Consider the following 16,592-nt stretch of genomic DNA (forward strand, 5'->3'; position numbering starts at 1 on the left):
TGATGCTAGAATATGTTTTATTTATTTTCATTATGTCATGATCGGTTTAGTGGTTTAGGGTTCTCCTATTTAGGTGTTAGAGTAGGTGCTTTCACGGCTTAGTGGGTTGGGTGTCATGACCCAAAGTACACCCTAGATGTGACATGACGTATAAAACCCAGAGAGTCTCTTCACAAGACACTTGATATACATACAATACAATAGAATAGATAAACAAATAGAATAGGTAAAATAGTCTCATATCATGGAAGAAAAGTTTGAACATAAGCTAGGAAATCATACTAAATCTTGATAAGCCGTTCTAAATATCAATAGAGTGGTTGGGACGTAACTCATACACCACACACAAAGTCTGAAAAGAAAAGCGAATAAAGCAATAATTCCTTCATGGTCTTGCCCTCGAAGTATGAGGACTCACCAATCCAAGGAAATGAAGCACAATCCAAATCTAGCAATGAGCGGAGGAGGAGAAACGTCGAATCCTATATTATAAGACAATATAGGCACAAGTATGCATTAGTACATGAAAATGTACTAGGTACGGGGAAATGCATGAAGACATAAACATGATCATTTTAGGATTTTAAGCATGGTATATATGCATGACCAAGCTAAAACATAGTAAAAAGCTTTAAAGAAGAATCATAAATAATGAACATGGTCAATGCATCTAAAAATCATAATGGAAGCTTTCATAAAACCTTTTTAAAGGTAACTTAGTTCATTTTTTCGGATATTTACCATCAACCGACATAGACCATGTGAGCTATAACATGGAATTTGGTGTCTTGCTCCCATACCAAAAATAGATGTCTTACTTGCCAAGATAAGGACCATAATTTCTAGCTTAGGTGGATCTACTAGCTATATTTTTCTAAGACAAATTTTACGAAGGCACGTAGTTAGGGACAAGGATATTGCTACTTGAGATTCGACCTCTACTAATAGTAGAGCCTCAATCTCAATATCCTCTCGGTAGTAAGTAAAGATCCCAACGGAATATTCATATTCATATCATCGTAGTTGGGAAGACATAATTAAACAACCAATCCAATCTTAAGTCATCATAGAGTAACTCTTTTAAATCATAATTCATATATATATGTGAGAAAATCCTTTACATCCATAATTTCATAATATGTGAGAATACCTTTCACAATTTCATTTATACTTATCTCAAAAGCAACCTTAGTTCATAAAATATCTTTTTCATAAAACATATATAACTTTCATAATTCATCATTCATAAGTTTATAGTTTTCGTCATAAATTCATCATCATAAACATATACAATACATGAGTCCATATGAAATCAATTGAAAAATATATAATTGAATCAAATCATGCACAATAAGATTGAAATCAAACAATTGAATGATAACAAATAAGACTCATGGAGATTTGCATGAAACCCTAATCAAATTGGGTGAAATTGGCTTTGAAGATTGAAATTTCTTGGGACCCTATGAATGAATAAAATCCATTGGTGAATTTCAACATACCTTGATGATCAAATCCTAGAAAATCAAGAAGAAAAAGGAGACTTAGAGCTTGGAACCCTAGCTTTCTTCCTTGAGCTTGAGAGAGAATTGGAAAGGGATGAACTTGGATGTGTTTTGGGAATTTGAGAGAATGAAAGGGTTTTGGTAGTTTTAATAATGGAAAGCTAGTTATAGGACTTAGAAATACGATCAAAACGACATTGGTGTAGATACTAAAAGTATAGGAAAAGACCCAAATACCCTAAAGATATAAGTGTCGGAATGACCTATGGGTTGGACCTACAATCCGTAGAAATTTGTACGGCCCGTACTGGTCAACCGCAAAACCAACTTTAGAACCCCAATGTTCAATCAACTTTTCACTAGACCTTTCTACAATTCGACGTTCAGTCTACGATCCTTAGATTCCTTCCGTAGAGCCCAAGTTGAAGTTCAAAGTTTCACTAAGTGTAGAACCATTCTATGGAACCCATCTACGAGCCGTCATATATCCTATGACTTGTCATGTTCACTGGTAGGTCAAACTTCAGAAACTTGAATTTTTCAAAAACTCAACTTCTATGATTTCCCTTCTACGGCCTGTAGGACTTCCTACAGTCCGTAGATATGACTCGTAGTTACTGCATCAGTGCCAAAATTAAACTTTTTTTAAATCCAACTTTCCAATTTTCGAGGTATTACTTTGTCTTTGGGATATATTTTGTGATATGATTTTATCTGAAGTTAAAAATAAAATTTAATACTATACGGTACTCAAAATATTCATCACAAAGTTTGGGCCCGTATTAGATCATAATAATTAGCAACTTAAAAATTTAAAAGACATAAAAGAATTACCAGTATCTCATAAATTAGAACATAGAGAGTAAGATATATTATTAAAAATTACATAAAAATATTATAAATCATAATAACTAACAACTTTATATATCTAAAATTCATATTAACAAATTAGTTGACTCTCCAATTTCTATCTGTATCATAAAAATTAAGATAAAAAGTAACATATGTTGGGTTTATGCTTGCATGGTTCTTGTGACTAGTACTCCTTCTGTCCCTAATTACTTGTCCACTTTTGAATTGACACATCTATTGAGAAATCAATAATTGACATAGTGAGTTTACAATTTTACCCTTATTAATTATGAAGTTGATGAATTAAAAACTTAATCTTTTCAAGAAGTTCTGCCTTTTTTCAAAGTAATTAATTGAGAGTATAATAGTTTAAAAAAATGTCCTTTCTTGATTTGTCAAAATTGACAAGTAATTAGGGACAACTAAAAAAAGAAATATGGACAAGTAATTAGGAAAAAAGGGGTATATAATAAGAAAGTTTGAGGTGCCAAAAAAGGTATTGGCACAATAAAAGATGTGTTATAATTATTGTATCATTTTTTAAATTATTTTGACCAAATTAATCTTTATTACCCCTAAATTTTTAACTGCAGCTTTTGAGTTGCTTTTCACTTTCTCTTTCATGGCCACGTGGCTATCTACCTTAGTGGTTGTTATGTTAAGAAGGTTGAAGGTAATTTAAACTTTTATTTTATCTTTGGATATTATAAATATGAAAAAATCTGAATTATTATAAATTATAATAGTTAATAATTTAAATATTTAAAAATATATTAATATTTTAATTGACTTTTGAAAACTTTACTTGTGTTCTTGAGACATAGGAAATAACTTATATCATTTGAATCAAATTCTGAGTATTTTTTATACTTCTAAAAAATTAACATAATATGATACAAATAATCAAAACGATTTTTGAAAAAATATCGTGAAAAAAGCAAAAAGAAGTCCATGTCCAAAAAAGTATTTTTAAAGGAAAGCTTTTTTGATTGGTTGTCCAAAATGTAGTTGATCTGTAAATCTAAAAAAAGTTGCGGGGTATTTGTTGGAGTTTTTGTTTGTTTGTTGGACTATTCTCTTTATGATGATTTAAATTATCTTCTCTCTTTATACTTTATATCTAATGATGATGACCAGTTGAACAGATGGCCTTCAGCCTTTTTCACATCATTGCTCGTCCATTTAAACCGATTTTATGTATAATTGTATCGATACAATTTATGATTTACGAACGTGCTAAATTAATAATTAAATTAGCGAGATATTTATATAATAAATGATATAGTAAAATTATTACTGTATTATTCTTTAAAAATATAGTCGTATGAAAGAACTAAAATGGATCGAGGTACAAGTACATTTTATTAATTGTGATTCGACTCACGTGGCTAGTTCAAATACTATTTTGTGCTGTGAACGGACCCTCTCCAAAGCTCTAGCAAAGCTTTCCATTAAAATATGTGCCTGCCTCCCCCTCACTTTTCCACTCTTTCTTCTCTGGCACCTTTTTTTGAAAGTTGAAACCCTGGCCTCCCTTGAACTTGTAAGTTGTTTCTTCCTTCTTCCATTGTTTATGTAAAATCTTTGTCTAATTAGGATACTACTATATTCACTTACAATGGTTCTATTACAGTCTCTGTTGTTCCCTTTTCTTGTTTTTTTTTCTTCTTTTGTACCAACTTGCTGCTTCTTTTATTCTTTTTCTTGATTCAAAACATATTCTTTTTTTACTCACTGTTTCTGTTTGATTATCCCATAAAGATTGCATCTTTGGAGAAAGAACTTGTCCCCCTCCTTTAGAACAATATAAAGTAGATAATAACATGTCTTTTTTTTTTTTTTTTTTGCTGAATCTTCGTTTAACCAGTCTGTGTTTGCCTCTTTTGTCAAAAGTTGGGTGAAAACATTGAATTTGTGGTTTCTCTACAGTTATATTACTCTGTTATTGCATTGTGTGACCCTTTCTTCTTTCTCATTCTTCAGGTGTTTGATGTTTAACTTGGCTTTGGAATGGATTCAAATGGTAAAGCTGTAAAATTTAGTGGGGAGATTGGCATGGCAGAGAACAAGAAACCCCCCAGTGATGTGGTTGTCTTGATCTCTGAGGATGAAAGGGATTCTAAGAGTCCTGTTCGACCATCAAGATCAACAGTTGATCCCCCTTTAGTTTCCCAGATTCCAAAGACTGTGCAAGTCAGTGATTCCTCACCTGACATTGCAAGGTATCCTCCAAGCCCAAGCTCCAACAAACCACCCAAAATCCCAACTAATGAAACTCTCACTCGGCGAAAATCGCTTGCCAGCTCTGTATTTTCGAAACCCAAGTCAAGATTTGGTGAGCAATCTCTACCTATTGATGCCAACATGTTTGATGAACAACCTGAGCCAAGTGCAAATTCCCCTTATAGGAATGTATCTAACCGTGCTTCGCCTACTGCTAAAATGGGTTCTAGTGATACATTTAAAGAGACTACAAGAACAGTATCTATATCAGTAACCCCAAGAACACCGTTAATGGCATCACCTGGTGGTTTTGGAGGAGTCGATGAAGATGAGGAGATATATAAGAAAGTGAGCTCAAGGAATAAGTTGAAGTATAACAAAGTTAAGACAAAAGTTCTGATTGAATGGCTGGTGTTTCTTTGTCTTTTAGGATGTTTGCTTGCTAGTTTATTGGTTAAGAAATTTGAACACTGGAAACTTTGGGATTTGAAGATCTGGAAGTGGATTGTCCTTGTTATGGTGACCTTTAGTGGCATGTTGGTTACTAAGTGGTTTATACATTTTGTTGCCTTGTTGATAGAGTTGAACTTTTTATTGAGGAAGAAGGTGTTATATTTTGTCTTTGGTCTAAAGAAAAGTGTTCAAGTTTGCATTTGGTTTGGCTTGGTTCTTCTCACATGGGTTCTGCTTTTCTCAAATGAGGAACGGTCACATTCCACTGAGAAGGTTACTAATTTTATTACATGGACTATAGCAGCTTTACTTATCGGATCATTCTTGTGGCTCTTGAAGACTTTGCTGCTAAAGATTTTGGCTGCCTCCTTCCATGTAAATACATTCTTTGATAGGATTCAAGAATCAATCTTTCATCAGTATATTCTACTGACCCTATCAGGACTTCCAGTTATGGAGTCTGCTCAGATGCTGGGGAGATCAAACAGTGTTGCCAGTCAATTCAGTTTCCGAAAAACAATGAAGGGAAAAGATGGGAAGGAAAAGAAGGAAAAGGCGGTGATTGATATTAATAAGCTTCATGAGATGAAGCGAGAAAAGGTCTCTGCATGGACCATGAAAATGTTAGTTGATGTAATATCTAACTCAGGACTTTCCACTATCTCTGGCTCGTTATGTGAAAATGATTATGATATAGGATGTGAGCAAGCAGATAAGGAGATCAACAATGAGGAGGAAGCAATTGCTGCTGCCTATCACATTTTCAGGAATGTCGCACCGCCTGGTTCCAAGTAAGAAAACACTTGCATTTGAAACATCACTATGATGTTTTAGTTTGTCACATCCTAAGTAAATATCCTATGACATTCTTTTATTTAGTGTCATCTCTCTTGATTCACATAAATCATAACCTCACTTTATTTATTTTTTTCCGTGTGTGTAGGTACATTGATGAGTATGACCTTAAGAGATTCTTGATTAAAGAAGAGGTCGATATTGTGCTCCCCATGATAGATGTGGCAGAAACTGGACAGATTGATAAGAAAGCATTGACGGAATGGGTGGTATGCTCAGAACTTAATCATTTTTTTGGATTATGCTTGGTAAATTGATGTAAAAGAATTTAAATCAGTCGGATTAAGGGTACACCATGCTCATAATGTTTGAGTTTGCAATAACTTTTGGCATGATTTAAACTAGATCCATTTCATCTGGTGTTTAATGACCAAAATGATACAGAATGTTGGGATCTAGAAAATAAAAAATAATAATAATTCTTGACATTTTTCTGGTGATTAGTGAAGCACAATTAGAGCTCTCCTGTTTATGTAATCGCATCATGCACATGAACCACATAATATAACTGCTTTCCTGCAAGCACCTCAGGAAACAGGAAAGCAGCCATCTAAGTGAATAGAAGCCATCTGCTGGTGTAGATTAGATGTCAAATGTATGAGTCCTTCCTATTGACTTTGCTAGGTCATTCGTTGGATTTATGAGATGGTCATGGAATGAGTATTTATCATTTTTGGCATACCAATCACTTGTACTTTTTGGCATATCAATGTCTTGCAGGTTAAGGTTTATCAAGGACGCAGAGCTCTATCGCATGCTTTGAATGATACAAAAACTGCTGTAAAGCAATTGAACAAGCTTGTGACATGCATTCTGATTGTCATAATAATCATCATATGGCTCCTCATGGTGGGTATAGCGACTACTAAAGTGCTTGTCTTTCTGTCGTCACAACTCGTGGTAGCTGCTTTTATTTTTGGGAATACTTGCAAGACTATATTTGAAGCTATCATATTTGTATTTGTGATGCATCCTTTTGATGTTGGCGATCGATGCGTCATTGATGGTGTTCAGGTAATGTCTGCTAATTGCATCTTCTTGTTGTTTTGCATTTTCTTTGTTAATTCACACTTTTATCTTGCAAATTGTCAGATGACTGTTGAAGAAATGAATATCTTATCCACAGTATTCTTGAGGTTTGATAACGAAAAGATATTCTACCCAAATTCAGTTTTGGCGGTCAAGCCAATCAGCAATTTCTACAGAAGTCCTGATATGGGTGATAACTTCGAGTTTTCCATTGATTACAGAACACCTGTGGAAAAGATAGGAGCTTTAAAAGAGAAAATAAAGAGGTAATAGAAAGTTCTTGTCATCTTTTTCCAGTATCTGCAGTAAATTTGCATTTGAAAGTTATTAGGAGAAAACACAACATTCATCATTAAAGATATTGACTTCTACAGCAGTTTGTAAGTGCATCCAAAAATTAAAGCTAGTCAAGCTAGAATCTGAACATTCAATGTTGAAAATTCATCTTAAATCCTGGATTTCTCAAACTGTTGAAAAGCGGTTTAATACTAGGGGCCTTTCCACAAAGCTGAGTACTGAAAACCATGAATTTAAGATTCAGCCTAGGCTTTATTCTCCAACAACTACCATTATTTTAGAATTTGAGCTTAGGCTTTATATATCAAGGGTAGTTAGTTTAAGGTTTAAAGTTTTGAGGAAACATATTACAGTTTGGACACGAGATGTTGACTAGTATTTCTCCCATGGCAAAACTGTAACCTGCTCAAAGACAATGCAAATCCTCAACTTGATGTTAGATAAGGATATCTTACGTGTATAAGTATTGCCCTATACTCCTATTCAAAAAAAGTTAGTAAAAGTATTGCCCTATACTCCTATTCATAAAAAGAAAAGAAATTTTTTTGCCCTATACCTTGTGATTGTTGAGATGGATGTGTGGACATACTTGGAGAGATAGGATTAGAAATGAAGATATTCGAGACAAGGTGAGAATGACCTCCGTAGTGGACAAAATGAGGGAAGTGAAGCTAAGATAGTTTAGGCATGTGAAGAAGAGATGCACATATGCCCCAGTGAGAAGATGTGAGAGTTTGGCCATGGGGGTCTAAGGAAAGGTAGAGGTAGGCCGAAAAACTATTGAGGAGAGGTGATTAGACAACACATGTTATACTTGCAATATACTGGGGACATGACCTTAGATTGGAGGATATGAAGGTCGAGGATTAGGGTAGAAGGTTATTAGGTAGTCGACATTGTCTAGTTTTCCTTGTCATTTCTGTATTACATTTTCATACTTGCTTTGAAATGCGTTACCTGAATTGAGGTAAGGTCTGCGTACCCACCCCACCCCTGGGTATGTTGTTGCCTTATACCTTGTAATGACATTCATTTTTCAGTCAAGTTTTTGATTTTTTACCTTTCTTGTTATTGATGTATCAGGTACTTAGAGAAAACTCCCCAGTATTGGCATCCAAATCATAGTGTTGTGGTGAAGGAGATTGAAAATATGAACAAAATAAAAATGGCAGTCTTTTTCAATCATACGATGAACTTTCAGAACTATGGCGAAAAGAACAGACGGAGAACTGAACTGATCCTAGAAATGAAGAAAATGTTTGATGACCTGAATATAAAATATGATCTTCTTCCTCAGGAAGTTCATCTTGTCGAACAGAGAGGACACTAGATGACTTTATCTTCAATGAAGAAAATGTTTTGATTAATAGTGTAGCTTCCACCTGGCTCTGCAATGCTGAAGACTGATATTTGTAACATAGAAGTTTTATCTGCTAATATTTTTTGATGAAATTATGTTGCAAGGGATTTATCCTTGTCAGTTTTCACAAATTTGGTTTCTGATGTTTTTACCAACTCTTGTGTTCTTCGAGTGTTGGTGGGCAGAGGAGTCAGAAGAGCACTTATTCTTTCTCCTTTTCTATATTAGCTTTCAATCTCTTTTTCATAATTCAAACTAGTAATGAGCATCTCTGTGATGGATGACAGGCAAAAAGGCAAAAAAGAGAAAACTGAGCCTTTGTGGTGAATTTGTATGACAACAACTAGTACTAATCAGTGAGTGACAGTAATGTATCCTAATTAATATATGCAAAAAAAAAACTATACTTCTATGTGCCTTCTTTGAAGTTTTAAACAGCTCAATTCTATGTATATTTTACTTCCCTCTTGATCTGTACAACATTCCTGTGTAGTGTTGTTCCTCTAAACAGATCATTGCACCCCAGATTGCTGCTACTTCTTCCTTTTGAAAATGTTTTCCGGTAGTTTACTCTTTATGAGAACACAAACTCTATCCTAGAGGAGTCCTAATATAGAATACAAACTGTACACCAAATCTTCATAATTAAAAATTCAAATTAATGTGTATCTATAACTTACTACCAAGTACACTATTACATCTCCTTAAGTTGGAGCATGGAGGGCTCGAATGCCTAACTTGACAATCAATATTTGAAACTGGTGTGTATCTAAAGCTTAATAAAAACATCAGCAAGTTGTTGTGTTGAAATATGATGACAAACCAACAAACCCCTGTTGAATACAGTCTTGAACATAATGACAGTCCACTCAATATGCTTAGTCCGTTCATGATAAACTTGATTATTGGTAATATGAGGTGCGACTTGACTATCGCAATATAAAGAAACTGGATCTGAATGAGGGACATATAAGTGAAAGGAATTGGCGTAACGAGATGATCTCACAAGCAATTGTTGCCATGGAACGATATTCTACTTCAGCAGAAGAATGCGACACTGTTATTTGTTTCTTGCTCTTCCATGAAATAGGTGAGAGATCAAGAAATATGATATACCTACTGGTTGAACGACAGGTGAGTGGATACAGGGGTGATTTTTTTTCTTCGTCACCACTGCTAGGCAGTCAGCACACTCACAAACTCAGCCTCACACACACACTCACAAATTCGTCCAAGTCTTAGGCATCGTAAGTGTAGCAACAACACAGAAATGTAGAGGAACAAGTCCCAACCTTTATTAATATCAAAGGTACACAAAGGACTAGGCTTCACAAAGTTACTAAGGCACAAAACACTCTCTCATGCCTTAGTCGAATTTATGCCCAGTTTTAAAGCTCTACACATAGGCAGTTACAACTGCTCATGTACCCTGCACATGGCTTAACAAAATTCTTATATGAAATTAACTAAGTACAACTTAATAGTTCTAAGATCAATACAACATTCAAATTTCAAAATAAAACAACCCATGTGCCACAGAGTACACACATGGTCTTCATTTGCCTAAGCCAAATTTCCGTCCCCAACACTGGGAACATTTCAGCCTTCTTCAACACTTAGTTTTATTTCCCTGTTTGTGCCAGCTTCATGCCCACACTGAACAACCTTTCTTGCCCTCGTCAGGTCATTTTACTGCCTTGCCATTGTCAAGCCAACCGTCTGCCTTGCCTTGCCGGTGTCCACTGTTTTTGCACGCATTCCCATCAGGTGTCATGCGCCTGTCCTTTCCACTGTGCCCAAGTCTTGTTAACCAACACTCTAGCATCCTTGTCTCATGTCACCCAACTAACACTTAGTCGCCAAAACTACATTGTTTCGTTACGCACATGCCAAGGACAATGTGGAAGTCCTTTCCATGCCCTTGTTGATGTTGCTTACTTAGACCGAGTGTCTAACAAACTACCCCCACCAATTGAACTCGATTCCCTCATCAAGACTGTTTTGAGGTAGTCCTTGATCTGGTCATCAAACTGCCACAAGTTTATACTATTCTGCCGAACTACATCTGCTACAGCGTTGCCCATCGAATGAACTAAGAATTCTATCTTAGTGTGTCTTACTTCTGCCCACGACCGAGTGATCAAGTATCTCCTCAATTTTTGCCTCAAACAAAGTAATTGGTACGGAAGGAGGAGCCCTCTTCAATTCATTCCTGTCCAGATCATCATCATCTGCAAAATAAGGCTTCAAGAAACTTACATGGAAGGTTGGGTGTATCTTCAACCTTTCTGGCCGTTCTAGAATAGGCAGATGCTGCAACAAACCTGTCTCTTTCTTACACTTTGTCTTGTCTTCTTGGTAGATATAACTACTCTTCACGTATGACTCTATATCGTTTTCCATCTTAGGCTAGAAATAAACACGCGACAATAAAGCTAGCATCCTCTCAAAAACTGAATGACCAGTCCAAGTAGCGTCATGTGCCTCTTTCATTAAGTTTTTACATCATCCACCACCCTTTGATACCACGATTATCCCCTTTAAAATGGAGCAGATCGTCCTCAATCTAGTACCGCCTCAATGTCCCTTCTTGCACTTGACATATAACGAGTCTTTTAATGTGCACAACCTGATTTGATCAAGGAAATCAGTTTAAAGCTTATAAATTGAATATAAATGCAGCAAATACCGCTTTTCTACTCAATGCATCCGCGACTTGATTGTGTTTTGTAGAAAGACTGAAGAAATGGGAGTTGATTTGGAAATTTTCCAATGAATATTCTTTATTAATGCATATATGTATTTATACAAGTCGTGTAAAGAAAAAGGGCAGACTAGTACCTTCAGCTGTCACCTAATCATTTGATACTATACTGACAATAAATAACAAACTATACAACTGTAAATATTCCTATACAATGCTATGTAACTAAATCTGAAATTTCATGTATATCTGCTGTATTTCTGCTTGGGCTAGATATGCCATTACTAGGACCATTCTTAGTGCATAAGCCTACTGACTTAGGCCCAAACAATTTAGGCCCAAGAGATGAATCTTGAGTACACAATGAGAACTTTGTCTTTGTTTGAATCACATCATCATCTTCACTAGATACTGTAAATCCAACACCCCCCTTCAAGTTAGAGGGGAGAGACACCTAACTTGCAGAGAATCGAACAATGAGATGGCCCAGACAAGGGCTTAGTGAAAATGTCTGCAAGCTGAGCAGAAGAAGGTACAAATTTGAGAGAGCTCAGTTCAGAGATAAATTGCTGACGGACAAAGTGGCAGTCGAGTTCGACATGCATTGTCCATTCATGGAACACGGGATTGCGAGCAATATGTAATGTGGCTTGGCTATCAGAGTGTACTGGAATTGGTAAAGTGGGCGGAAGCTGACAAATCATGAAGAAGGCGATCTAACCAGGTAAGTTCAGCGACAATCCGACGCATTGATCGATACTCAGCTTCTGCCGATGAGAGTGAAATGGAGACCTGCTTTTTGGATTTCCAGGAGATAGGAAAGCCTCCTAAACTGATGTAGTATCCACTTACAGACCTCTTAGAATCGACACACGACGCCCAATCTGCGTCACAAAAAGCAAGAATGGAAAAAGAAGGATCACTGCTCATGAACAGTCCTTGGCCAGGAGACATGCGCAAGTTGAGCTTGCCTATTAGTCTCTGATAAGAGAAAGGATCTGCGAGGACGTCTCCAATGTCAGCAGAAAACTTCTGAGAAGGATCAATTGGAGAAGAAACTTCAGGCAACTGCTCACAATTGTAATCAACAAGAAGTTCAAGGGTGAATTTCCTTTATTCACAATCAAACCATGAGCCTCACACACAACTTCCAATCCGAGGAAGTAATGTTAATCTCCCAAGTCTTTAATCTGAAATTCCTTGTGTAAAAAATCTTTGAGTAGGTTGAGTTCCTCAGGATCATTTCCAGTGAGAATAATGTCATCAACATATATAGCAACCAGGGAAATAAAAGATCCTGAATGTTTGTAGAAAAGGGAATAATCATTAAGAGAAGACACAAACCCTTTGAACTGCAATGCTGCCCCAAGCCAAGCATACCATTGTCTTGAGGCCTGCCTCAATCCATAGAGTGACTTTCTAAGCTTACAAACAAAATTAGGAGAAGGGGGATCCATCCCGGGAGGAAATTTCATATAGACATCTTCTTGTAAATTCCCATGCAAGAAGGCATTATTGATATCTAGTTGAGAAATGAGCCAATTCCTCTTGACAGCCACCGCAAGTAAACAACGGATAGTCGTCATCTTGACAACAGGTGAATAGGTTTCATTGAAATCTATGCCCTCTCGTTGGATATCACCTCTCACCACTAACCTTGCTTTCAACCTCTCAACAGAACCATCTGCTTTGTGCTTTACCTTATAAATCTATTTACAAGGCAAAGCTCTCTGATCAGGCGGTAAAGGACAACATCCCAAGTTTGATTGGCTTCGAGAGCCTCAAACTCTGATTCCATGGCTTTCTGCCAACCAAGATGCAAAATTGCTTGAGAGAAACTTCTAGGCTCAATGATGGTGGAGATAGAGTTAAGTACCTGTTGATTAGAAATAGACAAAGCAGCGAATGGAAAAACAGGAGTAGTAACAGAAGCATTAAAACAAGAGGAAGAAATGTCAGCGAAATAGAGAGAATTGCAAACATAGTTGTCTAAATAGCCAGGCTTCGTGTGAACCCTCTCTAATTTTCTTGGTGCAGCAACTGGAGGAGGGGAGGTAATGAGATGATCAGGGGAGGAATACACAACATTATGAGGTGAGTTAGAGGTAACATGAGAAGGAGTAGACAACATGTCAACACTCTCATGAGAAGGAGAAGATGTAGATGACATAGGTGAGAGAGGAGGAATGGAAAGAGAATGTGAATCCATTGTAGGATCATGAATAGAAGAACTTGAAGGAAATATGGGAGTAGCAGAATGTTGAGTATGAAAGGGAAATATGTGCTCATAGAAAGACACGTCTCTGGATATGAAATTCTTCTTAGAAACTAGTTTCATGACCTTGTAACCTTTCTTGCCCGGAGGATAACCAAGAAAGATACAAGGAACTGCCCTAGGGTCAAACTTAGGTCTATTGTGAGACAAAGTGGATACAAAACAGAGGCAACCAAAAGTCTTAAGAAAAGAATAGGAAGGAGGGGTCCCAAAGATAAGTTCATAAGGTGTTTTCCCCTTAAGTACAGATGAAGGAAACCTATTAATTAAGAAAATGGCGGTTAGCAAATAGTCCCCCCAATGGGAGATGGGAACCTTGGATTGATGTAACAAAGCCCTAGAGGTTTCCAAAAGGTGTCTATGTGTCCTCTCAACAACGCAATTTTGTTGAGGAGTATGGACACAAGTAGTTTGATGGACTATACCCTGGGAAAGAAAATACTGAGATAAAATAGCCCCACCACCCAATTCAAGAGCATTATCACATCTTATGATCTTTACCTTGGCTCCAAATTGTCTCTCAACAAGAACCAAATAGTCTTTAAGTGTGGAAAAAACATTACTCTTGCTAGATAGAAGATAGGTCTTAGTAGCCCTACTATAATCATCAACAATAGTAAGGAAATACTTATATCCATTATATGTAGGTGATTTATAAGGTCCCCAAGTATCAACATGTATGAGTTCAAAAATCCCCTTAGTTTTGATGTAGCTAGAAGAGAAAGAAAGTTTAGTTTGTCTAGCCAAAGGGCAAATATCACAAATGCAATCAAAATGAGACTGAGAGGTAGATAAACTGATGTTTTTCATTGAATCAAAAGACATATGACCCAATCTCTTGTGCCATATTTGTACATCAGATTGACTATTTACAGAAATGGATAAAGGACTAGAAACTGAAATACAACTTGAAGTTAAATTACTAGACTTAGAACTAGAGTTAAAAGAACTCGCAGAAACAAAAGAACACTCTATAGAAGGCTCCAGAAGATAGATTCCATCCTTAGCTTTCCCAAGAACCAGAGGGGTCTTCACTGAAGGGCCCTGCATAAGACAAGATGCAACAGAGAATATTAGATTGCAACAAAACTGTTTGCAAAAGTGGTAAACATAGATTAGGTTTACTCTGAATGAGGGAACAAACAAGACATTCTGCAATAAAAGATTTGGAAAAAGAGGAACAGATCCTATATGTGTTACTTTTACTTTGAAAGAATTAGGCAATCTAATAAGTAAATGAGGAGATAATAGGATGAGAGTGGTAAAGTAAACAGGATCATAAGACATGTGATATGATGCTCTTAAATCTAATATCCAAGAGTTGGTGTTAGCATGAGCCAGATATGCCATAGGATTGTGAAAAATGTTACCAGCACAATCCACTGTATTAGCTTTAATATCAGCCGCAGCAGCCCTCATGTTCTTAGCCTATGCAAGTTGAACTAGATGAGCAAAATTTGCAAACTGTTCTGCAGGCATATTTGCTACTGGCTGCTTTGCACTAGCTAGTGAACTCCATTTACCACCAGCCTGGAATCTAGACCCCTTTGTGAACTTGAAATCAGTTGGGAAGCCTATTATCATGTAGCATTTGTCAATAGAGTGTCCTGGTTTCTTACAGTGAGAGCAAGTGAGTGAGGACTTTCGTCCTCTGAGTTCACCTGGTTGACTTCTCTGTCCAGGGAAAGGTTGATGAGCTGCAAGAAAAGAGGATGATTTCCTTGGGAAAGTAGAACTTACATACCTTTCTTTTTGCTTCTCATCTTGAATGAGAAAAGAATTAGCAAGATTGACATTGGGCAGAGGTGTCATCATGAGGATGTTGCTCCGAATCCCTGCATACACATCATTGAGCCCCATTAAAAATTGTATCAACTTTTCATCCTGAGTGGACTTGACCATCTTCTGTTTTCCTCCACATGTACAGTTGCAGCAGCAGACCTCCTATGTGGAGGTTGCATCAAGCTCATCCCAAATCTTCTTAATCTTTGTGAAATACCCAGCTATATCAGAATTACCTTGGACTGAGTCTGCCAAACCCTTTTGAAGATGAAAGAGCTGAGCTCCATTAGCTTGGCCAAACCTGTCAGCAAGGTCATTCCAGAGGTGTCGTGCTGATTTGGAGTAAATCACACTCCCAACAATCTCTTTAGAGAGGGAATTCAGCAACCAAGAAGTGACCATATCATTGTATCTGGTCCAAAGGTGGAAGTTAGGAGAATCACTAGTAGGAGGAGCATAAGAACCATCTATGAACCCTAGTTTGTGCTTAGCTGATAAAGCTATTAAGATAGACCTTCTCCACCCTCCATAACCATGTCCATCAAAGACAAAATTTATCAGATTCATGCCTGGTGAGTCAGAAGGATGAAGAAAATAAAGGCTGCTGTTATCCAGAGAAATAGCAGTGACTGCATTGGAAGAGCTGGTGACATCCACTGATTCAGTAGGAGTAACCATTAGATTGAAGAGAGCAGAAGCAGAGAAGGAAATGAAAAAAATAATAGAAGAAAGGATCCAATTACTGCTCTGATACCATGTAGAAAGACTGAAGAAATGAGAGTTGATTTGAGAATTTTCCAATGAATATTCTTTATTGATGCATATATGTATTTATACAAGTCGTGTAAAGAAAAAGGACAGACTAGTACCTATAGCAGTCACCTAATCATTTGATACTATACTGACAATAAATAACAAACTATATAACTGTAAATATTCCTATACAATGCTATGTAACTAAATCTGAAATTTCTTGTATATCTGTTGTATTTCTGCTTGGGCTAGATGTGCCATTACTAGGACCATTCTTAGTGGATAAGCCTACTGACTTAGGCCCAAGCAATTTAGGCCCAAGAGATGAATCTTGAGTACACAACGAGAACTTTGTCTTTGTTTGAATCGCATCATCATCTTCACTAGATACTATAAATCCAACATGTTTTCCCAACTTATTCTCCCACACAAAATCATACTCAGCCGAGAATTCATGTTAGTGTGCTTGTTTTGGACTTAACCTTCTTTTGTGTCTTAAAAAAC

The 16,592-nt window shown here is 36.6% G+C and overlaps 2 protein-coding genes across 2 annotated transcripts; one reads left to right on the forward strand and one right to left on the reverse strand.

The window, feature by feature from the left end:
- Positions 1-3,731: 3,731 nt before the first annotated feature.
- Positions 3,732-8,801, forward strand: LOC102579442 (mechanosensitive ion channel protein 10-like). Its single transcript, XM_006351557.2, has 6 exons — positions 3,732-3,900; positions 4,341-5,824; positions 5,977-6,097; positions 6,609-6,902; positions 6,981-7,183; positions 8,298-8,801. Exons 2-6 carry the CDS (start codon positions 4,368-4,370, stop codon positions 8,542-8,544), a joined length of 2,322 nt encoding a protein of 773 aa, XP_006351619.1. The 5' UTR covers positions 3,732-3,900; positions 4,341-4,367; the 3' UTR covers positions 8,545-8,801.
- Positions 8,802-15,497: 6,696 nt separating this feature from the next.
- Positions 15,498-16,013, reverse strand: LOC107061376 (uncharacterized). Its single transcript, XM_015310538.1, has one exon. The coding sequence runs from the start codon at positions 16,011-16,013 to the stop codon at positions 15,498-15,500; it is 516 nt and encodes a 171-aa protein (XP_015166024.1).
- Between the last annotated feature and the right edge of the window lie 579 nt (positions 16,014-16,592).

Source organism: Solanum tuberosum, unplaced genomic scaffold (genome assembly GCF_000226075.1).
Source record: "Solanum tuberosum cultivar DM 1-3 516 R44 unplaced genomic scaffold, SolTub_3.0 scf00135, whole genome shotgun sequence".
Taxonomy (NCBI): Eukaryota; Viridiplantae; Streptophyta; class Magnoliopsida; order Solanales; family Solanaceae; genus Solanum; species Solanum tuberosum.

Bases quoted from the DNA above. Each gene is read 5' to 3' on its own strand.
- LOC102579442 (XM_006351557.2), top strand. From the start codon at position 4,368: ATGGATTCAAATGGTAAAGCTGTAAAATTTAGTGGGGAGATTGGCATG. The intron at 6,098-6,608 runs GTATGCTCAGAA...AATGTCTTGCAG, and splicing joins AAGCATTGACGGAATGGGTG to GTTAAGGTTTATCAAGGACG. The intron at 6,903-6,980 runs GTAATGTCTGCT...GCAAATTGTCAG, and splicing joins GCGTCATTGATGGTGTTCAG to ATGACTGTTGAAGAAATGAA.
- LOC107061376 (XM_015310538.1), bottom strand. From the start codon at position 16,013: ATGGTTACTCCTACTGAATCAGTGGATGTCACCAGCTCTTCCAATGCA.